Consider the following 27382-nt stretch of genomic DNA (forward strand, 5'->3'; position numbering starts at 1 on the left):
AAGACAAAATCAAAACAACACAAAAACAACAAAAACGATACATGACCTCAAAACAAAATGATAGGAATTAACATGGTTGCTACTGATAAGGCTGTTTGGCCCATGCTGCCTCTCACACCTGTTTTCCTTTGGGCGCCTGACATTTTGGTGGGCAGAGGTGCCTCTGTAACCAGCCCCAGTAGAAACCCTAGACTCTGAGCCTGTAACAGGCTTCCTGGGAGAAACACTGCACGTGGGGAGCTGCATTTTCCTGACAAGTGTCCTGTCTCTGGGTCGGAGCACACAGGTTCCTAGAGGCACCACCTGATGTCCTTTCCTGCACTCTCTGGAGAGTTGCCGTCTACATCTTACCTGTAACCACCGTGCTGAGTCCCATGAGTCCTAACACGTTGTTGGGCATGAGAATAGTCGTAGTGCTTTATGTATTATTTAAAAAAATCTCTTGGAGGTTATGAAGTTATTTTTCATTATTTTTCTAAAAGCTTTATTATTTTGTCTACATTTAGATGTGCATTTCACTTCAGGGTGATTTATATGTATGAAGAAGGATTATTGGTTTTTTGTTTTTGTTTTTTGAGACAGGGTCTCATTATGTAGACCAGGCTGGCAATGAATTCTGTAGCCCAGGCTTGCCTAGAACTTGTGGTGTTACTCCTGCCTCAGCCTCCCAAGTGCTGGGATTACAGGCATGTAGCACCATGCCCAGCTTGAAATAGAGTTTAAATTTTCTTTCTTGCTGTGTAGACATCCAGTGTCCAAGCACCAGTTATGCAAAGACTGTCCTTCCTGGTGCCCAGCAGTACCATGTTTGTTTTGGATTGTACCTGGGCTTGTTTCTGGGTTCTTGTCTTAGTTACTTTTTTCTTGTTGCTGAGACAAAATACCCAACACCCAAAATTAAGGAAGGAAAGGTTTATCTAGCTTACAGTTTGTGGAGGTTTCAGTCTGTAATCAGCTGGCTCCAAGGCACGGTGGCATGGCACAGGGGCAACAGTTCAGGGTGGCAGAAGACAGCAAAAGCAAGAGCAAAAAGGGGAGGAAGCAAGCTTCTTTTCCTCCCTTATATTGTATGCCTTCTGTCCGCCCATGCCCACACCATCTCTGTGCCTTCCTCTTCCACAAGCTGAGGATGTTTACAATGTAAGCCCCCTACTGAATCACTTAGTTACCTTCTAAACTTCTCAAGTTGACAGAATGAACAGTATCCTAGAGTAAGGGCATTTTCACCCCAGGAGGTAGAACAGCTGAGTCACTTAGTTAGGCTTCTACACTCAAGTTGACACAATGTATCAACCATAATAGTTCTTTAGGGTCTTTCACTCATCTGTTTGCCTGTTTGTGTACGAGTAATAGCTCCTTCTTAAAGGCATTTCTCCACAGGTCTTTCCATACCTCACAGAGCAAATCTTTCACCTTGTAATTTTTTAGGGTATCTTCAATATTTTTGGAATTTTACGTCTCCATATTCGGTAGTACCTCAGTTCACAAACTAGATTCTTTCTTCGATTCTGGTCGCAAACTGAGTTGACGAGAACCAAATCAAATACAGTGGTTAGGTTCAGTGTTAACCTTGTGGGGAAATTCGATTCACTTCTCATCCAGTTTGGTTTGTGACTAGAATTGTAGAATTGAGTTTGTGAAGCAGGTACCACTGTAAATTTTAGACTCAGCTGTTAAGTTTCTCTAGAAAAACATTGACTTTTGGTTGGATTTACATCAAGCCGTCAGTCAGTTTGGGAGAATGGGCATCTTGACAGTACGGTCTTTTGATCGTGATTCTGGTTCATTTGTTTGTGTCTTTCCTTAAATAATTATTTAAATTTTCTGAAAAGATATGTCATAGCTTTTTATATCATCTGGGGATGTTTAAATTTTGATGCCATTGTAAATAAGCTTTCAGAAGTTTTGTTTTATAGCTTTTCGTCAGCGACATGAAAATAGGATTGTTTGTGTGTTGACCTCACACTTAGCAGCCTACATAAAACAGCTACCTGCCAAATTGCCACAAACTTAGTGACTTTATTTTTTTTTATTTTTATTTTAAAAAAAGAAACAATCCCCCCCCCAAATTCCAAAACAATATGATGGGAGGGTAACAATGATTAATACCTTGCATGTTGTTATCTTTAAATTAGTTACTCATCATATTTAATATCAGCATTTAATTGTCCGAACAATATTAGCACAAACCTTTCTTTTCAGTGAACTGAGAGAAATTAGTAGTATAACTATTTTAACTATCTTTTGTGTGTGTGTGTGTGTGTATTTTTTCCTTTTGTTTTTCCCTTTCTTTTCCCTTCCCCTAAACCAGTTTCTCTTTCCTTTTGAAGTTTTTTCCCGTCTTACAATATGTATTATACATTTTGGATCACATTTACTCTGTCAGCTTCTCACTAGGGAGACAATATGATGTTTACCCATTTGTGTCTGGTTTGTTTCACTTATGAATATGGTCTCAAGTTGCATCCATTTGCCTATAAAAGTTTCTAATTTATCCTTCTTTATGGCTGAGTAATACTCTATATAAAAAGACCGCATCTTTTTTATCCATTCCTTGGTTGATGGGCATTTGAGTTGTTTCCAAGATCTAGTAATTACAAATTGTGCTGCCATAAACATGGGTGCACATATATCGCTGTGGTACGATGTTTTCAGTTCTTCTGGGAAGATACCCAGAAGGGAAATTAGCTGGATCAAATGGAACCTCCAATCCTAGTTTTTTGAGGAATCTGCACACTGATTTCCACAGTGTTGTACCAGCCTACACTCCCATCAACAGTGGAGAAGCGTTCCTTTTTCCCCACAGCCCTACCAGCATTTGTTATTGGTTGATTTCTGATAATAACTGTTCTTTCTGGGATGAGATGAAATCTCCGTGTTGTTTTAATTTGCATCTCTCAAATGATCAGTGATGTTGAACATTTTTTCATATATTTATTTTCTGTTTGTATTTCTTCATCTGAAAAGTATATTCATCTCTGATGCCTATTTTTGGACTGGGTCTTTACATTTGGGAGGTCTTTTTTTTTTTTTTTTTTTTTTTCAGTTCTTCATACATTCTTGACAGTAAACCTTTGTCTGAGAAACAGCTGGCAAATATTTTTTCCCACATTGTGGATTGTCTCTTAAGTCTGTTGGTGGTTTCTCTTGCTGTGCAAAAGCTTTTTAAGAAGATGAGGTCCCAGTTGTTGATTCTTTGTGACAGTTCCTGTGTGATCAGGGTTGTATTGATAGTCTGCCTGCACCAATGTCTTCAAGAGTTTTAACTAGTCTGTCTTCCAGCAGATCTAATGTTTCTGTCTTAATATTTAGATCTTTGATCCATTCCTAATTTAGTTTAGTGCATGGTGAAAGATGTGGATCCAATTTAATCTTCAGCATGTGCAGAGCCAGTTTTTCCAGCACCATTTATTAAAGAGGCTATCTTTTCTTCCAGTGAACATGTTTGGCACCTTTGTCAAATATAAGGTGGCTGAATTGAATATGTCTGGAGTTGTTTCTGCATCTTCTAGTCTGTCCCATTGATATTCAGGTCTGTTTTTTTGTTTGTTTGCTTGCTGTAGTTTTTTTTTTTCTTCTTGAGGCAGGGTCTTGCTATGCAGCTGAGGTCTGTTTTTTTGCCAGTACCACACTGTCTTTAGCACAGTCGCTTTATAGTATAATTTCAAATCAGGGATTGTGATGCCCCCTGCCTTGCCTTTGTTGTCCATAATTGCCTTGCTATTCTAGGTCTCTTCTGGTTCCAAGTGAATTTTAGGATAGTTTTCTCTAATTCTGTGAGATATGCTGTTGGAATTTTTATTGGAATTCCATTAAATCTGTATAACAGTTTTGGAATTATGGCCATTTTCACTGTATTGGTTCTTCCTACCCAAGAACAGGGGATAGCTTCCCATTTTCTGATATCCACTTCAATCTCCTTTTTCAAGAGTACTGTAGTTTTCAACATACAGGTCTTTTACATCCTTCATTAGATTAAATTTAGTGACTTCGAATGGTACAGATTTTTTTTACCATGTGGCTCCATAGTTCAGGAGCCTGAATGGGCCTCGCTTGGCTAAAATTGAAGCCGTGGTAGGGCTGAGCTCCTTTGAAAGCTGGAGTGGGGTGCACTGTGCCCTTGCCAGTTCCTTGTACTGCTGTGGCCACCTTCAGGTGGGCCTGGGCTGCCCTCAGTGGAGAGGAGCTGTCGTGGGCCATGTATAAAATACATAATATAGTTAATGTGCATAAGTAACAAAACTTACTTTATTTTAAAATTTTATTATAATGACATTTTAAAAACAGCATAATGGGCTGGGCGTGGTGGTAATACACCTGTGATTCCGGCGCTCCGGAAGGCTGTGCGTTCAAGGCCAGCCTGGCCTACATAGTGAATTCAGGACCAGCTGAACTACGTAGCAAGACCCTGTCTCAAAAAATAAAAACAAACAAAAAAGCAGCATAAACAAAACTGGTGGGGCATGTGACCTTGTTTCTGTGATACCAACACTAACGCATCAGTGTCTAGTTTGATGGAAGTGGTTGCAGGTCTGTGAGTCAGCAAGGTGGTCTCCCGAAGCTTTTCACAAACGAGCACACTGCCAAAAGTGATGATAAGAAGGCGTGATAGTGAAGGGAGGGTGTTTTCCTTGGGAAAGATGGGTCTTACGACTAATGAAGAGACATGGTCGAATTTTTCCTTGAGTTGAGCATTGGAGTGTGACTATTTGATTTAGAAGTTCACAGTGATTGTATGTTGGCTGAAAATGGAATCACAGATATACCAAATAATTGATGATTTTCTTGGAAATCTTGAAACTGATTCTCAAATTCCTATATCAAAATGGAAAGCAAGACTGCATGTTTTTCACTGGTCCCAGGGCTGGGTGTAGCCAACGTATTGGAACGCATAAAAGTGTTTACCATAACTTGAATTTGCCATAATTTAAATTTTGTTTTGAGTGCTGTTATGGTTTGAGGCATAGAACAGACAAGTTGATTGTCACCTTCAGGATACATGTTTAACTCATTAAATTAGTGGTCAAATCCACCAAAAATGTTATCACTTACCCATTTTTCATCTTCAAGATCTGGCACAAACTTTCCTTTTGATTCCATAGAAGACTTGATTTTGTTTTGTTAATCATAAAATTGTTTCAGTATTTTACCCTGTTACTTCAGAAAAGCAAGTGATTTCTCCATAGTCAGCATATATACTTTTATGAAAGAACTCCTGCAACGCTGGGCTGGTGGCCCCCAATTGTAATCTGAGCACTTGCGAGCTAAGGCAGGAAGATTGCCTTGAGTTCAAGGACAGGCTGAGCTATAGAGCAAGACCCTGGCTCAAAAAAACCCCCCAAAAAACCAAAAAGAACTCCTGAAATTGGCAATGATTCAATTGTTCGGACCTTATGAAATTCATAGTTTTTGAAACTTTCTGCCTGATGTTCATTTTTAAAGTTTTTATGCATAAGTTATCTTTGTGTACAGCGCACTGATAGTTCATCAAGTGTGAGTTGCTGATGGGAATTGCATCATCTTCTGTTAATTTTGTAAGTCTCTTTTTTACCAACCATCTTTGGGCTGCCGTCGGTAGCTAACCAGACATTTTGCTAAAAGTTAAAGACAGTTGCTTTAATGTTACTTTTACTGATTCGTGGAAATCACAAAGTTTATTGTGTCTTTTAATGGCACCAAAGAAGCCATTTCTTCAGTGACATTATATTTATTATCAGTACCTCTGATAAAAATGGGAGTTGAGCTGCTATCTGTTGCATCAGTACTTGAATCTATCATCAAAGCATGAAGTTTGAAATTAGCAGCTTTACTCTCCAAATCTCTTGCAATAGATTTTCCTGTTTCTTCATTTTGCCTGGCTACAGTCTGGTGAGACAAACTGATTTTAGAAAAACTTATTTTTTTATAGGCCAAATTATATCTGCCAGGCTTTTCATGCGTTGCTTCCTAAACTCACTATCAGTGAATGAATCTGACTTTTTTGAGGTTTGCTACCACATCACTGGCTTTTATAAAAGTCCATTTGAGTTATAACTTTAACTTTTTTCTGGGATAACAGACTTTTCAGTTCTGCTAATTTATCTTTATGACATATTCCTTGATATGTGTCAAATTTGGCAGCAGGTTTTCACATGTCTTTTCCAATGATAATCTTTGAGAACTGACACAGTTTCCCTACAAATTAAGTACGTGACTCATTTCTATTTGTTTCAGTGAAAAAGTACTCATCTGTCCTTTTCTTGTTCATTCACAATTTTTCTTTTTGTGGGGGTTCTGTTTTCTTTTGGTATGATGTTGAAGCCGTGCTAGAATAAAAAAATTAATAAGTGAGCAACCATTTGTTTTTCTGGTATTAGCAGTGTTGTATAAGTAACTATAACAGTATCATGAGCAAAGAACTATTTGATAAATTTTTGTATTTCTTATACCACTGCAACTAAAAACTATTGTAATATATAACCTGCTTTATTGAGATATGATTCGTATACCGTGAATTTCACCTTTTTTGGGCAGTACTGGGGGATTGAACTTGGCCTTCACACTGAGCTATCCCCTGTGTTGTGCCCCTCCTCTTTTTTTTAATTTTGATCTCACTAAATTGTCCAGTCAGGCCTTGAACTTCCCATTCTTCTCCCTCAGCCTCCTAAGGTACAATTCAGTGGGCTGGAGCCGTGCCTTGGGTTCAAGAGGATAAGCCACTAAAATAAATAAAGTACATATTTCACCTCTGAGGTAGCCACATGTGGTGGTATGCGCTAGTAATTTCAGCACGCAGGAGGCTAAGGCAGAAGGATCATGAGTTCAAGGCTAACTTGGGCTATGCTACATAGCAAGCTCAAAGCTGGCCTGAACTATGTAGTGAGACTGTCTCCAGAAGCCAGTAGATAGCTCAAGTAAGTAAGTAGGTAGGTAGATGAGGTATACAATTAGGTATCCTTGATTTTTGTTGTTGTGGTTGTCTTTTTGAGACAGGGTTTCCCTATGCAGTTCAGGTTGGCCTTGAACTTGCTTTGTAGACCAGTCTTTGCTCAAACTCACAGCGATCCTCCTGCTTCAGCCTCCTAAGTGCTGGAACTACAGGCATGTGCCACCATGCCTGGTGCAGTATTCTTGACTTTTATTTTATTTTATTTATTTATTTTTGGTTTTTTTCCGGTACCGAGAATCGAACTCATGACCTTGCGCTTGCCAGGCAGGCGCTGTGCCACTGAGCTAAATCCCTAGCCCCTTATTCTTGACTTTTAAAGGATTTTTTTTTTTTTTTTTGTGGTCCTTTTGAGACAGAATCTTGCCATGCAGTTCAGGCTGGCCTTGAGCTCATTTTATAAGCCAGGCTAATCTCGAACTCACAGTGATCCTCCTGCCTCAACCTCCGGAATGCTGGGATTACAGGTGTGTGCCACCACACCCAGTCTTGAAAGGATATTTTTATGAGCAAAAGAATTCTAGATTATTTTCTGCCAGCATACTGAAGATGCCATTCCACTGTGTTCTGGTTTCCATTTGTGCTGAGGAGAAATCAGAGTTTTGTTCATTTGGTGCTGGGGGTCTGTTCCAGGGCCCCCTGAAGCATGTACTCCACACCTCTGCAGTTACCCCCAGTGAGAAATCAGGGCTTTTGTCCAGATGTTACTCAGTAATATTTCTCTCTCTTGCTTGGAATTTGTTGACTCTCCTGAATCTAAGAACTAGTTATTTAATGAGTGCTGGAAAAGTTCCAGCTGTTATACTCTCAAATGTTAATTCTGCCCTGTTTTCTCTTTTTTTCTGGAACTCTGGCTAGATTTATATTAGGCTTTTTCCTGTCTTCCTGTCTCTTTTTATATCTTCTCTCTGGTGTATGCATCTATTAAGTCAGACACTATGAAGGACTTAAAATTGTACTTACTCTACTTGCAAGATAGCATTTTAAAAAATATTTATTTATTTACTTAGACAGGCTCCTGCTATGTAGTTCAGGCTGGCCTTGAACTGACTATGTAGCCCAGGCTGGCCTTAAACTTGCAGTGACTCTCCTGCCTCAACCCCCCAAGTGCTGGGACTCTAGGGCTGCACCACTACACCTGGATCAAGATAGCATTTTAGCCTGCTAGTTTCTTTGTTGGTTTTCTTTGTTGTCTTGAGACAGGGTCTCGCTATGCAGCCCACATTGGCCTTGAACTCACTATGTAGCCCACGCTGGCCTTGAACTTGGCAGTATTCTCCTGCCTCATCCTCTGGAGTGCTGGGATTAAGATGTGCACCACCATGCCCAGCTCTACCTGCTAGTTGTTTATGTATACACACATAAGCAAGCGTGCATGTAGTGATAACACTGGGTCAGATACAAGTTGTATGTTACAGCACAAGTGGCCAGCAGTGTCCTGAATCATTCCACTTGCCCCATTCCCACAGGGATGTGCTGAGCACTAATGAATACCTGCACGTGCACATGCAGTTCAGGACAGAGCCAGAGAGGAGCCTGACTTTCGGAGGCTGAGCTGTTAAAGGGGGACATCTGGACATATGCACACCTTCCCTTCACAGAGACCAGGGCACATCTCCCTGCCTCTGAGAGGGAAAGTCCTCGGGCTCTCCTTCTCTGCAGTGTGAGGAAATGTCATCAGGGAAGGGCAGGAGAGGGCTTCACCTGTACTATAGATGGCTCTGGGGGGCTGTGTGTGTGACCCCAGATCGGTGTCATCTTTCACTTCCAAGGCCATGTGCTCCCAACATGTCCTTTGCTCAGAAGTCTTGGACCAAGTAGGAATGTGAAAAATCCAAGGCACTGGAAGTAGGTCCTGGAAGCAGGTTTTGCCTTTCCCTTCAGTTTGCTGATTATCTCTAGCTTTGTGTAGTGTGGCAAAACTGTCTTGTTAATTTTAATTATTTTTCATTCTTGGAAGTTCTGTTGGCAAGGTGATTCTCTAGCTGTTTCCTGTAGATACTTCCAAGCCTGTCTATTATTTCTGTCAGCATGCTGTGAACAGTTGGCTTTTCACTCTCCAACCTGATAACACTTGTCTCTGTCTACCGGTTCACTCCTAGTGCTGTTTCCATGTGGCATGGCTATGTTGCTATGCATTGTCTTTAAACATTACTTGTGCTAATTATTTCAGGGTAGGATAAGAGTGTATTCTTCCAAGCCGTGCATGGTGGTGCACGTCTGTAATCTCAGTGCTTGGGAGGCTGAGGCAGGAGGATTGCTGTGAGTTTGAGGCCAGTCTGGATTACATAGTGAGTTCAAGGCCAGCCTGAACTAGACCTTGTCTCAAAAAACAGCAACAACAACAAAAGTATTTTTCCAGAGGTTTTATACTTGCCAGGTACCTTGAAGTTAGGCTCACCTTAATCCTAAATTCATAACTTGTACATTTTTTTTAAATTAAGTGATAAAGATTGTTTGAAAACTTGTGGTTTTAGCATCTTCTATACTCCATTCTTCAACAGTAGGTAACTTTACTTTTCTGTGGGATTCTTGGGAGTGGGAGTTGGATTTGACTTTGGTTTCTTGAAGGATGTAGCTCTTTGGAATGCTGGTTTGTAGGGGAAGACTTCTCATAGTGGGTGAGCCTTAAACTTTGATGCCTTGGGCTCTGCTTTTCCTCCAGTGTTGCTCTGTCAAAACTGATGTTCAGGTTCTCAAGACTCGACAGACGTCTTTGGAGACAGGGTCTTGTTATGTAACACAGGCTGTCCTCAAACTCACAGTGATCCTCTGCCTAAGCCTCCCAAGTGCTGGGATGATAGGCATGTACCACCACAGCCAGCTAGTCTTTGATTTTAAATACTTCCGTTTTAATATGTTAAAAATGATTGGATTTTATTTGATGTCTTTTCAATAATGCATTGATAACAGATATTGTATGATTTCATATATAGGAGTAAAGAAAAATTATCGAAATTAATCTAACCAGCCAATTGGTACAGGGAATCCTGTGTTTCGGGGACTGCTCTGTGCCTCAATTGAGTTATTTACTCAGTTACACACCAAAGAGTAGTGGATGTTGCTGCATGTGTATTGTATCTCAGTGGATATGTACTCTGTAAACCTATTGATCTAATCACACTAGTTTTTATGAAGCAGTTGAGATAATACTGTATATCATACTACTGGTTTCACGTAATGTTTTTCTAACTTTCACCTTTCTGAGAATAGCCATGGTTGATGATATTATAAACCTCTTAAGAATCTTTTCTAGGGGCCGGGGATATAGCTCAGCATCACAAGCGCCTGCCTGGCAAATGCAAGGTCCTGAGTTCGATTCCTGGTACCAAAAAAAAAAAGGAATCTTTTCTATATTCCTTAATGTTGTTTTTTATTCTTCCAGTAAATACTAGTGGAGTTCTAGGCACTTAAAGGTGTTGTGGATCAAACAACTGATAAAGGGCCATATTTGTGTGATATTTACAATCTAGTGGAGAAAACAGCCAATCAAACAATTACAGAGTGAATGCCAGCTTGCACCTATACTGCGTGGAAAGCCGAGTTACTATAAGGTGCATCAGAAGGGACTTGATCAGACACCGAATATTGCCAACTGTCTACCAGACACCGTTCTTAACACTCCAAAAATACTGATTTCTTCAGTTTGCATCACAGATGTTCCAAGGTGGTAGCATCTCTTAGAAGGAGAATCTGTGGTTCCGAGGGGTTAAGTGATACGTCCTAGGGCACGGAGCTAGTGGCAGGTACAGGATGCAAACCCATATCATACAGCTCAGAGCCTGTGCTTTGAACCACTGTTATGCTGCTGCCACAATAGCAGGTTTTCCTGAGGACACGGGAAGGCTGAGCAGGAACGAACTGTCCAGAGCATCAGAAAGAAGGCACCGACTGTATTTCAAAACAGAGTATAGTCGCTGCTTCTGCTAGGTCAGGAAAGCTATGAATTGAAAAGGGCTGTTGATTAATTAATGTAGAGATTAGTGACCCTCTTTTGGTGCTGGCATTGTGATGGGGAGAAGCCAGCTTTGTGTGAGAAGAGCAGTGGGAAGTGGAGAGGGAAAGTTCCTCAGGTTCAGCTCTGCGTGAGGACCAGAGGTCTGTATGCGGAGGACACGGGTCATGTGAGTGTGTTTGTGTTTTCATTTGTCACCGAAGGAAGAATTTCTCTCATACCTAAAAGCTAAAGGAAGCTAGTAGCTGAGAATAAGAGTGTTGTGAAGAGTGGGTACAAGCAAGGCTTTTGAGAAGTGGGAGACAAGTCAGGCACCCGCGGTTTCAGGCAGAGAACCTGAGCCGCTGTGCTGGTTCTCGTTCTCTGCGCTGGACGCAGTGGTCTGAGAGCCTCAAGGAGGCTGGAGGAAGTGGCAGGAGGGAGGGAGAGTAAGCTGACCACACAGAGGTGGCTGTGCCGGGCAGTGTTGCAAGCCCATTGGAAGTTAGCAAGCATGGAATTGTTTATATTATTTTTATGATTATTTTAGGATCAAGACCATATTTGTTTTATAGAATTTTTGGGGTTTTTTTTTTTGAAGTTTTTAAACATTCTTCCTGTTTTGACAGTTCATTTTTGTTTTCTCCTTGTATCAATATTGATGATTCATATTTTCCTGAAAAAGTCTGTTTAATTTAGATTTTTAAATCTGCAGTCATACTATGGAACTTAGTACTTCTATGCTTCTCTTAGGTTGTGTCTTTGTTTTAATTTTTTGAGACAGGATCTTGCCATATAATCCCTGTTGTCCTTGAAGTCACTATGTATCTCAGGGCTGCCCTCGAACTTGCAGTCCTCCTGCTTTAGCCTCCGGGGTGGCAGGATTACAGGGATAAATCACCATGCATGGTACTGTATTTCTTTTCTTTACATACTGTTTCCTCTTTTCATATTTTGCTTTATTATTTGCACTTTTACTAGTCTTTCCAAAACTGACCTCTTGGTGTTACTGGTTCTCCTAATTTTTTTTTTGTTGACTTTCCTGCTATTTTCCCCAAAATTATTCTGTGTTCCTTCTAAGATTCTTTTTTTTTTTTTTTGGTCTTTTTGAGACAGGGTCTTGCTGTGCTGTTCAGGCTGGTCTTGAGCTCGCTTTGTAGCCCAGGCTGGTCTTGAACTTGCAACGATCCTCTTGCCTCAGCCTCCGGAGTGCTGGGATTATAGGCTTGTGCCACCATGCCCAGCTTCTAAAATACTAACTTACATAATCAAGTCACTGTTTTCCGCTCTGGATAGGTCCAAATAAAGATTTTTTTTTTTTTTAACCAAAGGTTATGGACTCTTGGTAGGATTTAGAAACCTTTGAAACAGATTATAAAATTATGCTCATTTTTATGGACAGAGGGTCTATCTCGTTCAGCAGATTGTAACTGGAATGTGTGACAAAATGCTGAGAACCACTGCCAATTTAGAGTTGTAGTATCTTAATTACAACTATTTAAAAATAGTATAGCTTCATAATTTTTTTCTCTGCTCCAATTTTTAAGGTTATATTTTAAATTCTCTGAGTTTTGCTTTTGCTTTACTTATTAGTTTATTTTTACCAACTTGTTCAAGTATAAAAACCCTGTTAAGTCTCTACTTTCTTGTATGTGTTAAATTTTTCTATATAACATTTTTTTGATTGCTCATCAGCATTTTGTTTGAGGTAGTATTTTCTGTATGCCCCATTTTATTTATGCTTTATGCAGTACCTATTAGCTGTAGAATCTTAGAAGGCTAAGTGTAGAAGGAGTCATAGAAATTACCTAGTTTAGCCTCCCTATTTTACAAATAAGGAAACTGGTGAGAGTGCGTGGATTGCTCAGATCCACCTGAGCTCCTCACCCCCCACTCCATTTTTGCCCCATCTTCAGAATTCCTGGTATTTGCTGCCTGTTGTGATACCAAACCTACTTGTAATTATGTTTCTTTCTATTACTTCTCTTTATGTTTTTAATCGTTTTAGCTTTATGCATTTCATACTGTGGTGTTTGGGTCAGATAAATTAAATATAGTTTGAGCTTTTTAGCATGCCTTAATGACTTCTATTCTTGAACTCTTCTGTGGTATATAACTTGAAGGTCCTTTGTATTTTTTAATCCATTGTGTTAATTTTTCTTCTTATATGCCTAACTATAATTATACCTAATGAAAGAGAAATAACCTACTTATAAAAGGCTGAGAATTACTTTAAATACATTTTTACTAAGGATTAAAATAAAAGAGAGGGGCTGGGGATTTAGTTCAGCAGCGCAGTGCCTGCCTGGCAAGCGCAAGATCGTAAGTTCGATTTCCGGTACTGGGGAGAAAAAAAAAATAAGAGAGACGGTTAAAGCCTATGTAATAAAAACTAATATGGAAGATCCTTGGAGAAATAAGCTTGGAGACCACTTGATACCCAGTTATTAATGCATTTCTCTTTCTTGTGGAAAATAATGAAATTATAAATTTTCACAGCCCTAAGTAAGTCACACAGTCATATGGCTTTTCCCAAAAGATAAACTACATATATATGAAATAATAAATGAAGAGAACATGAACTTTTTTTTTTCCTGAGATAGGGTCTCATGTATTTAAGGCTGGCTTTGAACTCACTGCATAGCCCAGGCTGGCCTCGAATTTGTGGCAATCCTCCTGCCTCAGCCTAGAAGATGTAACAGTTTTGAAAATTCCTGTCAAGCCTAGTGGGGTGACACACACCTGTAATCCCAGCTGCTTAGGGGACTGAGGCAGGAGGATAACAAGTTCGAGGCCATCCCAAGCAAAGTAGTGACATTCTGCTTCAAAATTAAAAGTGGGGAGGAAGGTGCTGAGGGTGGAACTCACTGGTAGAGCACTGGCCTAGCATGCACAAGACACTGGGTTCAATCCCATGTGCTATTATTAAAAAAAAAAAAAAAATCCTGTCTGATGTTTACATTGATCAGAGGACAGACTGGCTTGCCCCTGCTGCCCCAGTTGAGGTGAAGTTCAGGTTTAGAGTTATAATTGCTCTCGGTCAGGCTCACCACTGTTTCCCTGAGGAAGGGAGCTTCACCTCCTTGAACACGTGCCTGGTGAGGCTTTTAGAACTGGGCTGGATTTTTCAGGAACCACCCCCGAAAACCTCCACTTTTAGCCGAAGACTAGAAACAAACATCTGAATGTTACCTGGCAGCAAATGTCTTAGAATAGTCTTTTTTGCAGTCTGTCTCTTGATGTCCTGAAATAGCCATCTTATGACAACAAAAAGAATAAAAGGAAAGGGAAAGTTTGACCCTGAGAAGAAAAGTAGCCCTAATTTTGATACACCTGAAAATAGTAAATTTAATCTCACTTATTTGAAAGGAAAGGAATTCTGCCCTCTTTTTTAAACTGTTTCGCCATTCCTTATTTCTTTGTTTTATTAAAGATTTTTTACATCTTACTTTTGTGTTTTGTTTTTTTCAGGCAGAATCCTGGTATGTAGTCCAGGTTGGCTTTAGCCCAGGGTGTGCTTGAACTCACCGTCTCCTCTTGTCTGAGCCTAGGAATGCTGAGATTACAGGCATAGGCCACCACACCAAGCTTGTAATAAATAACTATGCACTTCCTAGATATAGTCCTTTTCTATTAATATTCTTAGGGTGTGTTTAATAGACCTGTTTCATTCAGATCATCAGTTCCTTCGCTTAAATTTTTTTAAGGTGATTCTTGCAGTGTGAACAGGTTTTTGTTGTCTTGTTTTTTTCTTCTGAGACAGGTTCTCCCTCAGTTGCCCAAGCTGACTTTGCACTTGTGATCCTCCTGCCTCTGCTGCCTAAGTAGCTGGAATTATAGGCATGTGCCACTACTCCGAGCTTTGGAACAATTCTCAGTAGCCAATTTTAGAGACAAGGCTAGGGCTAATGATCATAGTTATTTTCTTTTACTTTAAAACCCCATAACAGTATTTCTTTTCTTGTCATATAAGGTCATCTCAATTTCTTGCCTAAATTATTTTTATTAGTGTAAAACACTGATCAGATCAGATAAGACTCCTCCAATCATTTATTGTTTGGCATTGGTTTCTCTTACTACCTCAAGAAGACTCCTTTGCTGTATATGTACTACTGAGCTATATCCCTGGTCCATTTTATTTAAAGTATCTCACTAAGTTGCCCAGGCTGGCCTCAAACGTGCAATCCTTCTACCTCAGCCTCCTGACTAGCTGAGATTACAGGCATATGCCACTGCACCTGGCTAAAGACCAGTATTTTTGGTCTTCAAAGTGGGTACCATGGGAGACATTTATAGTCCTAGGTAGTCAGAAGGCTGAGGTGGGAGGATCACTGGACCCCAGTAGCTGGAGGCCAGTTTAGGCAACATAGTGAGACCCTGTCTCAAGAAAAAGGGGGAGTGGCATACCAAAGGAGTATTAGAGCTGAAGAATGAACTCTATTAGGTCATTGAATTTTAATATATACCAGTAATAAAATTGCTGAGAAGGAAGTCAAGAAAGCAGGCCCAATTCACAAGCTCTACTAAAACAAACCCCACAAATCCTTGTGTGTTAGTCAGATCTCCTATTTCCAGGACAAAATACATGACACCCTCAAATTGAAGGGAGAGGTTTATTTCGTCTCATGATTTCATATTTATTTAGTTACCAGGAATTGAACACAGGACGTCACACTTGCTAGGCAGGTGCGATTCCACTGAGCTATATTCCCGGCATCATCTCATGATTTCAAAGCTCCATTGTTGGCTGACTCTAAGGCAGGACCACTATGGCAAAAGGACAGCAGAAGAAAGCCACTCAACTCATGGTATCCAGGAGTCAGAGTAGGGGAACAGTGCCAAAGAGGGAGGGCCAGGGACCAGATACAGTTTCCAAGGTCAGACCCCATGACGCAGCCAGTCACACCCAGAAGTATGCTGTACAAATTTCCTAGCCACCTCTCAAGCCAATCAAGTTGGATGTTACAATTAACCATCACACTAGGAATAAATTAACTAAAGAAGTGAATTATCTCTACTGTGAAAATTATAAAGTATTGATGATAGACATGTTAGGACTGGGCCAAGGGTATAGCGCAGCAGCACAGCGCCTTGCAAGTTAGGACTAAGAATTCAAGGCCAGCCTGGGCTATGTAGTAAGACCCTGTCTCAATAAACAGTATTATATAATTATAGTAACCCAAACAGCATGTGCTTGCATAAAAATAGACACATAGACTAATGGAGTAGAACAAAGAACTCAGAAGTAAATTCCACACATTTGCAACCAACTGGTTTTTGACAAAGACAGCAAATACATACACTGGAGAAAGGAATGTCTTCTGAATAAGTGGTGCTGGAAATAGAGCTGGGATAACTGGGTATCCATGTACAGAAGAGAGAAATCAGACCTATATCACACACCATATACAAAAATCAAACCAAAGACCTGAAACTTTGAAACTACAAAGGGAAAGAACAGAAAATACTTCAATAAATTTGGGTGGGGAAAGGTGTTCACAATATGACCCCCAAAGCATTGGCGTGGAAAGCAAGAATTGACCAGTGGTATTACATCAAACTAAGAAGTTTCTGTACAGCAGATTTTCTGACCTGGACAGATGTCACACGTGAAGAAAGCCTACAGAAGGAGAGAAAATACTTGCAAATTATTCATCTGACAAGGGATTAATTTCTAGAATATAAAAGGAGCTCCACAGTTTTAAAAAAAAAAACCTCCATTAAAAATGGAAGAATTGCCAGGTACAGCAGCCCACACCTATAATCCCAGCACTTGGGAGGCTGAGACAAGGAGGATCACCGAAAATTGAAGCCCAGCTTGGCTACATAGTGAGACCCTGTCTCAAAGAAGGAAACAAACACACAAAAAAACAATGGAAGGATGACCTGGGTAGATGTTTCTCAAAAGAGGATACATACAGATGGCCAACAAACCGGCATGATGGCACCTGTAATCCTAACACTCAGGAGGCTGAGGCAAGAGGATCACTGAGTACTACATAGTGAGACCCTGTCTCAAAAGACAAAACAAAATAGAAAATACCACTAATTAGCAGAGAAGAACAAATCAAAACTGCAGTGATATCTTACCCCATTAGAATGACTGTTTTCAAAAAGACAGAGTAACAAGTACTAATAAGGATGCAAGAAAGGGGAACTCTGCACATTGTGGGTAGGGATGTAATGTAGTGCAGCTCTCAGGGAAAACAATATAAAAGTTCTTCAGAACACTAGAAATACAACTACTATATGATCCAGCACACTATGACTTAGTATATAGCCAAAGGAAATTAAATACGAAGAGACCTTTATACAACAGCTGAGATGTAGAATCAACCTAGGTGTCTTCCAGTGGGTGAGTGGGTAAATATGTATGTGCGCAATAACATAATCAGTCTCAAAAAAGAATGAAATCTTATCATTTTGTGGCAATATGGATGGAACTAGAAGGCATAAGTAAGTCAGGAACAGAAAGACAAATACCACATGTTTTCACATATGTGTGGAAGCTAAAATTGATCTCTGTTGTGATTTAGACCTAAAATGTTCCCTGAGTCTCACGTGTTCAGAGGTGGGGCTTCGGGAGGTGATTGGACTGTGAGAGGGTGCCATCCGCTGATGAGTTCATAGCTGAATGTGCTGCTAAGAGGTTGAATGGGTGTGGCTGGAAGAGGTGAGTCACTGGGGACATGGGGACATGACCTAGAAGGATGTGTTCTTGTCTTTGGCTCCTCCTCTGAGTCTTTTTCCTGGGTGCTATGGGGTGAGCAGCTGATTTCTACCAAGCCCTTCCATCGTACCGCTCCTGCTTTTGAGCCAGCCAACCATGCACTGAACCCACGGAAACTATGAGCCAGAGCTCGGCTCTTTTAAGTCACAGTTGTTAGATATTTTGTCCGAGCATGAGGAAAACTGCCTAATCCAATTTCAGACATGTAGAGAATAGACTAGTGTTTACCAGAGCCTGGAAAGGTATGGGAAGAGGGAAAGATTGAGAGATGGTAGCTAACGGGTGAAGAAGTACAGTTTGACAGTAAGATAACTGTGGTGGACAGCAGTTAGTAGAATATTTCAAAATAACTGATAGAGAAGAATTTTGAATATTCCTAGCACAAAGAAATAATATATATTTGAGGTGATATATATATATGTTATCTTGATACTATCATTACACATTGTATACATGTTTTAAAATGCTATACTATACCCCATAAATGTATACAATTACTATGTGTCAGTTAAAATATGTTAACTTTTTAACCCTGGGGGTATAGCTCAGTGGTAGAGGGTTTGCCTAGCACTTGTGAGGTCCTAGGCTTGATCCCCAGTACTGTGGGGGAAAATAGTATATAGATAGATAGGAGGGTAGGTAGGTAGGTGAGTGGATGGATGAATGGATGGATATAGAGATAGAGAGTCACACAGAGAAGGAGGGAGAGAGGTTTTTAAATTGAAAGGTAACTTAGAATATGCAGGGATTATGGTTTTGAAATATTGTCCATTAAAAAGAAGCAGGGCTGCTGGGCATGATGCACATATCTGTAACCCCAGCACTGGGGCTGAGGCAGGAGGATTGCCACAAGTTAGATGCCAGTCTGGGCTACATAGTGAGTTCAAGACCAACCTAAACTATACAGTGAGACCCTGTCTTTAAAAAAAAAAAAAAAAAAAAAAAAAAAGAGTGCTGCTTGGGCAGATGGCTGGTTCCAACCAACTCTGGAACCTGGCATCCCAGCACTTGGGAGACTGAGGCAGGAGTTCAAGGCCAGCCTAAACTGCATAGTGAGACCCTGTCACAAAAAAAAAGCCTGGAACATATTTTTACACTGTATAGAATCTGACCTAGATGGCTAAGATTATGCCATAGGGACTGAAGAACCTCCCTGAAAAGGCTTCCACTAGCTAAACATAAAACCATTTGGGAATCATAGGGATTCTCAAGTACCATAGCTACTGAGCTGAAATAGACCTGACGTGTTTCAAACTGTAAGTTGACAATGGCACTGGGGAAGAGGGATGTAACTGTTGGAGGTGGCTAGAGAATGAACTCATTATTTTGAAACTGAGAAGTTTCCAAGTTAATGAATGAAGAAGGTATGACTACACTTGAATATCACTGTTTTTGTTTTTGTTTTTTGAGACAGGATCTTGCTATGTCGTTCAGGCTGGTCTTGAACTCACTATGTAGCCCAGGCTGGCCTCAAACTCAAAACAGTCCTGCCTCAGCCTCCTAAGTGCTGGAATTACAGGTGTGCATCACTACATCCAGCTGAATATTGCCATTTTTGGAGGTGGACTTCTGAGTGGTGGCCCGAGAACCTCAGGGTGTGTGTATAGATAAAAAATATTAGATGAGTTTGATAATTGTTGAATCTAGATGATAGATGTGTGATAGTTTATTATACCCTTCTGTCTGCTCTGTGTGTGTGTGTGTGTGTGTGTGTGTGTGTGTGTGTGTGAACTTTGTTGAGATGTAACTCACATACCAAGATGGCTCACTCCATGATTATTAAATATCTATGTAGAAGCCGCAGCAGAAATAATACCTTCTTTCAGAGATGGTGGGAGAGCAATCTATACCACAATCGTCTTTATCAAACTCAACATGGAGAGATTTCTCAACTGATACAATTTATTTTCTTCTGAATTTTTCCTTTCACTATCATTTAAAACAGTTGATATAGAATATTTTTATGAATTGGTATATAATTGTACATATCTCAGGACAGCGTTATTTTATGTATGTATACAATGATTAATGATCAAATGAAGGTAATTAGCATATCTGTCACCACAAACATGTATCGTTTCTTTGTAAACATAGATTATTTTAATAATTAATGAGTGGAACATAACTTACATAAAACTTACTTCCACAAATATCGTCCAGCGTTGTTAATCCTCCTAAGATGCATAATATAAAGTAAAAGTAGGTCTCAGGTAAAGGTAGAGCAGGAAAGGGGGTTGTACCTATCAGCTAAAATAAAAATTTTTGCTATCCATAGATCACAGCTATCTTCCTTTAGCTCTGGTAATTTTAACATAAGCTATACATTTTCCTAGACAATAGCTCAGCAACACAACAATTTATTATACAAGGGGCATAAATATGCTTAATAAAAAGTTCTTTTAGGCTGAAACTAGACGATTCTGAAGAATGGTGTCTTGCTGGGGACCTTTTGCACTCACTGGTGGTGCTGTTCTTTTTTCCCGATTATTTCACCCATGGGCAGAGAATTCAGCTACTCATTTGTTCTTTGGGCTTTCAGTTTGCTTTGCTCATTCTCTCCTATCTCACTCCGTGTCCAGCTTTTTCCATTTATTCTTCGAGTCTCAACCAGGTGCCCATTCTCTGTGATCCCTTCCCTAATAATCCCTCCTCTCATAGCTATTGTGCTTATTTTAGCATTTATGGAGAAAGAGGGGGAAAACAGTGATTTTGTTATTCAAGTGAGCTTTCAGTTAGTTCAAGGTTATATATTTTATGTGTTACCGATATAAATATCAAAACAATCTGTTGACCAATTTTTTTTTTTCTCTTTGAGACAGGATCTCACTGTGTAGTTCGGGGTGGGCTTGAACTCACTGTGTAGCCCAGGCTGGCTTCGTGGCTACCCTCAGGCCTCAGCCTCCTGAATATTGGAGTTGACCAAAGTTTTAAAAATCTCTCATAACTGTGGGCACAGTTGAAACAATGCCTGTTTGAATTGAGCGTGATAGCACAGCTATATGCCTAACACATGGAAGGCTGAGGCAGGAGGAACATGAATTCGAGGCCAGCCTGGGCTACATAGAGAGACACTAACTTTAAAAGAGAGAGAGGGACTGATGCTTGTTTGAATCTGGTTCCACAAATATTGTGATTAGTGCAAAGTACGTAACTCTGATGATGTTTTCCCCTCACCTTTCAGGAACATGGCTGCTGTTCCTCTAAATAATCTACAAGAGCAGCTGGAGCGCCATTCAGCCAGAAAACTTAATAATAAATCAAGTCTTTCAAAACCAAAATCTTGGTAAGTATATTGGATGGTTTGCTATCATGTAGGCACCAACTTACTGTGTTACACGAATGAGGTCTGTCCTGTCTTTCAGCCTCTTCAGTGTACGGATGAGGAAATGAAGCAGAGAGGCTCACTGATTTCCCACATGACAAGTTAATGGTAGAGCATGATTTTTAAAAAATACTTCATTATAGTAAAAGATACATTGCCATGAAGCTCGTCTCAAAATCTTCCCTTCAAGCACACTTAGCCCACTGTTCTTTCCACTTTTTGAAGCAGCTCTGGAAGTCCTCTTTCCTGGGTGTCTTTAGTTGCACTGTCATGACTGCCTCGGTGTCCTGAATTGACTCAAAATGTTTACCCTTCGTGGTCATTTTGACTTTGAGGAAGAGCCAGAAGTCTTACAGTGCCAGATCTGATGAGTAAGGGAAATGGGACACATAGTAATTTTTATTTCACAGAAATTGCCATAAACATTTTTAATTGATTCAGGACATCAATGTAGCCACAAAAAGACACTCACAAAAGAGGACTTAGAACTGCTTCAGAAAGTGGCCAGAATGATAAGTGTTGATAGTGAGGGAGAGTATTTTGAGGAGGATTAATGACAAAGTGTCTTTTACTATAAAACATTTTTTCACTTTCAATTTAAACATCCTATTTTTTATTATACCTCATAATACTTACTAAATAAAGATTTATTGACTAAATGGATAATATTCTTCCCAAAAGAATGTATAAGGAAAGTGCAGCTCTCAGGTTCTGTCCCTCTCCTGTAAGTTATGCCCCAAACTCCTAATGATATGTAATAATACAGTAATTTGTATTAAATGTTGTGCCCTTACCAGGTGGCACACACTGCTGCAGGGCTTGGCTTTAAAGGGTCACCATTGATTGACCTTCATTTTCTTAAATCTGGCAGGTAGCCAGAACTCCTGTCTCCTTTACTTGTCCTTCAGACCGCAGCACAGCTAGCAGTCTTTAACTCTTTTTCTCCTTGAAATTTTTATCAGAGGAGCAAAAAGTAGGCACATTTGAGTTGCCGCCTTCTTACATGTGCTTCACTTCCTTCTGGAGGTGCTGATAAAAGGACTCCCAACCTGAGAAAGTATGAGGAAGGCCTGGGTATGCACCAAACTGAGTAACTAGCCTCTGTATGGGAACGATCAGAGCACCCAACATATGATTTAAGTTACCGGATAAATTTTAAAATTACACAGAGGAAACGTTCTTTGCTCATTGTAATATAATTAATGTAACATGTCATAGGAGTTAGTAAAAAATTGTACTTTTGTAGAGTGGATGGGTTTGTGACTTCATCTAGCAGTACTTTGGAAGCTTTTAGAGCTTTCAGTGAGACAGACAGCCCGCTGCGGCACGGGTGCCGTGGGCTTACCACCACTGATTCGGAGGCTGTGGATTTGGCTCACTCATGTCTGTTCAACACACACAAGGCCCTCGGTTCAGTCTGCAGCGCCAACAACAAATGAATTCATCTAATTCCAATATTTCTTTATTTTCCAGTGGCTTTACTTTTAAAAAGAAAACGTCTTCAGATAACGATGCCTCTATAGCTAGCGTGTCGGTATCAAAAACACCAGTGTTAAGTGATAAAGATGTGAATGTGTCCGAGGTCTTTTCCTTCACTGAGCCTCCTCCCCACACCCCAAACAAGCAGACAAGGGTGAATGGCTTCTTTAAAAATGCTGCATCGGGACAGCAAGGCCAAGGAACTGGTTCAAAACCATTACTGCCAGGTTTGTTGCCAACTCCACAGGAAGCTTTGCCTACTACCCAAAACACGTCAGCTGTAAAGAAACCCTACGATGCTGTTCTCAAGAAATTGGAATTTAGTTCTTCCCCAGATTCTTTCTGCACTGTGAATGATTGGGACGACATGGATGACTTTGCTACTTCAGAAACTTCAAAAGTATTTGCTACACCACCTAAAAATCACCTCATAAGAATAAGCACTGCTCAGAAATCAAAAAAGGCCAAGAGAAATTTTTTTAAAGCACAACCTCATAAAACGAATACTGTAAAGGCAGATGTGACTCTGTCTGAAAACGAGCCTATGATAGACTTGACTAAGGAAGAGAAAGCTGACTCGGAATGGTTAAAAAGTAGTGTGATTTGCATCAGTGACGACTCTGTTCCCCAACCGCTTATGAGTGAAGAAAGTCAGTCTTTGAAAATTCATTTGGGAGATGAAAGAGGTAAAAACTATCTTCATTTCCATATATTGAATTTTTTTTTTTTTTAAGCTAGGCATTGGAGGCAGTAATAAATACCATATAACTTTCATCCTTAAGGGTCTTAGGATCTGTTGACATGCTTATTGAATAATCCATTGGCCACATTCTTGAGGCAGGACATACTGATGAAATGGAAGGTTTTATTCTGCTAATACAGTATTTCCATGAAACCAAGAATAGCTTGGTGAGTTTATACATGAAGAAAATAAGATCTATGGAAGTTAAAATGTCTGGTTAGTGGTAGACTTGAAAAGTGACCCTGAGCTTTTCAGCATATATAATTCCTTAATGGCTTGCTGCCATAAGTGATACACCAAATGTAGATGAATGATATTCATGCCCTTAAAGTACAGTCAAGCATTGCTTCATGATGATGATACGTTTAATGAAATGTGTCATTAGGCCTCTCATAATTGTTTGAACACCACAGAGCACACTTGCACAAATGCTGGGGCTGGGCCTGCCATGTACCCCATGGTTGTGTGGCGTGGGCTGTGCTGTCCTGAGCACCATGGGCACCTGGATCACAATGGGAAATGTTCCCGGAGCTACACAAACTAAATATAGGACAGACACAGTAACATGTGGCTGAAGGATGAAATGGCATGCCTGCCGGGGCCCTCGCCACGGCCGAGCCGCAGGACAGGCGCTGCTGTGGGTGACATGGAGTGGGAGGAGCCCGCTTTGTAAACACTGTGTGCTCAGGCCACTGGGGAGTTGAAAGGTATTTTCTTCCAATAATAAATTAACCTTAGCTCACTCTAGCTTTTGTAGTTTACAAACTTTAATTTTTAACTTTTGACTCTTGTAGTCATACTTAGTTTAAAACACAAACACATTATTAAAAACTAAGACACAAAGACTGATGCACATTAACTGAGGCCTACACAGGCTGAGTCACCCCATGTCACTATCTTCTTATCTGCACATCTTATCCCACCGAAAGGTCTTTGGAGCTATCATCTCCTTTGCATTCTCCTAGAATACCTTTTTTTAATTTGAGACAGACTCTCACTATGTTGTTCAGTCTAGCTTAGCTCACTAGTTAGCCCAGGCTGGCCTCAAACTTTTGGAGATTCTCCTACCTCAGCATCCAGAGTTCTGGGATTATAGGGTTGTTCCACCACTTCCAGCTTGGAATACTTCTTAAAGGTAAAATACAGTACTTGCCTGAGGCTGTTTCATAGCTGCTTTGTTTAATAAATAGTGCACCCTAAAATAATAAAAAGTATAGTCTAGTGAATACATAAAGCAGTAACATAGATATTTACTTTCATTATACCACCTACTATGTATTGTGCATAACTCATCACTGTAAACATATAAGTAATGCATTTCCTTATAATACCAGAGGAGTTTTAATCGTAGGGGACCACTGTACCATGTGTGGCCTGTTACCTAAAACGTGGGGTGTGACTATATTATAAATTATGTTTAAAGTATTTTCTGGACAGGTCTTAGATATTACCTATGTCCAGAATTTGATAACTGACCTTAGCCATATGTATAAGTAACCAACAGTTGTAAATATGAAACAGACACATTTTTATGAACAGGTGAGGTCTCGCCTAGACTGGCCTAGACTCCTGGTTCACCCCATCCTTTTTCTTTAGCTCCCAAGTAGCTGGGACTCTGAATGCACAACTCCATACCGCACGACTCAAATTTTTAACACCTGAATTTCATCAAAGTTGCTGAATGAGGGTGAATGAGTCCTGGAAAGTGATCGGTACTAAGCGGACCTATAGTCTAATGAGAGTTGTTGCTGTTTCTAAAGAGAACACTTGGTAAACACTAACCTAGAGCGCATCAGCATGATGTTGTGTTGAGTCCAAAAGAGATTTTAATACTGGAACTAGGGAGCCTCTGGTGAGGTAAAGATGGGTTATCTGTACAAGCAACAGTGTCCATGCTATTAGACTTCTTTGCTGCATGTTATTCTTACTTAAATAGAAAATACTAAGAATGGGTTTCTTGATTTAACTGGAGATAGGCATAAAAATCCCTAAGCAAATCTTCGACCTCAATCCTGTGTCCATTGGACTTAGTCCAGTTGACTCACTAATCTCTTCGGAGGAAGTCAGCCAACATTAACAGGCCAGAGGAGAGGACTCCTGGCGGCGTGCTGCGACTGTTCCTGGCCTGCCCGGAGCACTCTCTCCTAGGTGCTTGTGCCCTGTTCCTTCTGTCTCGTTAATTATTAAAATAACCTATGTTCATCTGCTGCTTTACTTTAGATAATAATGAAAAGCACAATGAGGAAGATGTTGTTGAACTACATTCAATTGAGAAGGCTACATATGTTGAGCTTAATGATGATATCGATTTTGTCCCACCTTCTCCAGAAGAAGAAAGTATTTCTGCCTCTTCTTCCTCTTTGAAATGTTTTAGGTAAAATAACTAATAGTAAACATTGTTTCTGGGGTACTTTAAGTGATATAATTTAGTTGTGTAGTATCATTTCCACATAAATGTGTATTTCTGCAGTTTATTTTGCATCTAAATTAAAGCATCAAAAAATCCCTGTTTGTACATTCTTTTTTTTTTTTTATTTTTTCCTGGTACTGGAAACTGAACTCACGACCTTGCACTTGCCAGGCAGGTGCTGTGCCGTTGAGCTAAATCCCCAGCCCCTGTACATTCTTAAAAAATTAGTAGTGTTCTTGTCTTGGTTACTTTCTCTCATAACTGAGACAAAATACCTAATGTCCAAAGTTAAGGAAGGAAAGGTTTATTTAGTTCACAGTTTGTGGAGGTTTCAGTCTATAATCAGCTGTCTCCAAGGCAGGGGTGGCATGGCACAAGGGGAACACTTCAAGGCAGCAGAAGACAGCAAAAGCAAGAGCAAAAAAGGGGGGTGGGACAAGCCTCTTTCCCTCCCTTATATTGTAAGCAGGCTACCTCCACCCAGGGGGCGTGTAGCGCTCACATCGTCTCCATGCCCTCCTCTTGCATAGGCTCATGGTGGATGTAAAGCAAGGACCCTGGGCCCCTGTTCAGTCACTTAGTTAACTTTTTTAGCTTCTCAAATTGACACAGTGAACAACACCCCAGAGCAGTAAGTGCATGTCCTTTTTACCCCAGGATGTGGAACTGCTGAGTTACTTAGCCAAACCTCCAGAGTCCTCAGGTTGACACAGTGTATCAACCATAACAGTTCTAAGATGTGAAACTCATTAGATTAGTTACATGGGACCACCAACAAATTTTATGTAGTGGATTTTGACATGAGGAATACAAATTATTGCATTTCCAGACTCCTAGACTTGAAAAGCTAATTCACAAAGCTAATTAATTGTTTGAGAAATGAATTAGCACATATATATTGGTTTTTTTAGCCCTGCAAATGAGTATTGGCCATTTTGTTTGTCACTCACTGAATTTTTGCAAATTAATGACAAGATTATTGTTAATTGGTAGTTCTAAGGGAGAAATATATATTCTGCCAGGCTCATCAATAGTTTAAATTACTTATTGTTACCACCTCTCGCTGCTCTCACAGTCCAGTTTTGTGGCAGAGGATATACTATACTGTTTGATCACTGTTTTGATGAGAAGCAGATCCTTATAGCATACCATCTTAGTTAGGGAGGAAAGAAGGTTTCATACATAATCTAGTTTCATTTCTCCGGGTTTTTCATTTCTCCTTCTAACATGTGTTGGAATATTTGAAGAGGTGGGAAAGGTTGAAGTATGGTTACTATTTGATGACAAAACTAAAAACCATAAGAGCTCTCTTCTTTTCCTTCCTGACAAAGAAGGTTACAGTACTGAGCAAAAAGTTAATCTAAATCAGCATTCTCGTTTAACAAGAAACAGCAGAGGCCAGGGAAGAGTGTGCAGTTGCCTAGGATGAAGCACGTGATGACAGATGGACTAAGACCCAGTGCAGTGCTCCCTCCTGGGCCATCCTGAGTCCTCATTAAATGCCTTACTTTTTTTTTCTTTGGTTATTTAAAAATGCATGGGGCGCAAATGACATTGTAGCCACTATGTAGGATTTTAAATTAGAAGACATATGTGTACTCCCACAATTCAGCAAACCATTTTCTTTGTGTTTGACTTTGATCCTCTCTAAATGTGTTTGATTTTTGCATTGTTGTAATCAACATGTAACAATAATTTTATGTTCTGCTTTTCTCTTAACATTATTTAAAAATTTTTCCACACCACTCATACTTTATTCCTCTTAGTGACTGTACAATTTATTGTCATGGCATAAATAAATTTACAGTTAGAAAATGGTTATATACAAGATTGAAAAAAA

General features: G+C 40.0%; 1 protein-coding gene across 4 annotated transcripts in view; it reads left to right on the forward strand.

Annotated features, from left to right (window-relative positions):
* Positions 1–27382, forward strand: part of Blm (Bloom syndrome, RecQ helicase-like) — an 85113-nt gene that overhangs the window by 6506 nt on the left and 51225 nt on the right. For 3 of the 4 annotated variants that reach the window (XM_005381505.2, XM_013512657.1, XM_005381506.2), the window contains exons 2-4: positions 20771–20872; positions 22385–23076; positions 25353–25506. In XM_005381505.2, coding sequence (XP_005381562.1) covers positions 20775–20872; positions 22385–23076; positions 25353–25506 — 944 coding nt within the window. In that variant the 5' untranslated portion in view covers positions 20771–20774. Of the gene's footprint in view, positions 1–17400; positions 17533–20770; positions 20873–22384; positions 23077–25352; positions 25507–27382 lie in introns of those variants that run through there. The other variant, XM_013512656.1, reaches the window with a different exon arrangement.

This window comes from Chinchilla lanigera, unplaced genomic scaffold (genome assembly GCF_000276665.1).
Source record: "Chinchilla lanigera isolate Chin_1 unplaced genomic scaffold, ChiLan1.0 scaffold00015, whole genome shotgun sequence".
NCBI lineage: Eukaryota > Metazoa > Chordata > Mammalia > Rodentia > Chinchillidae > Chinchilla > Chinchilla lanigera.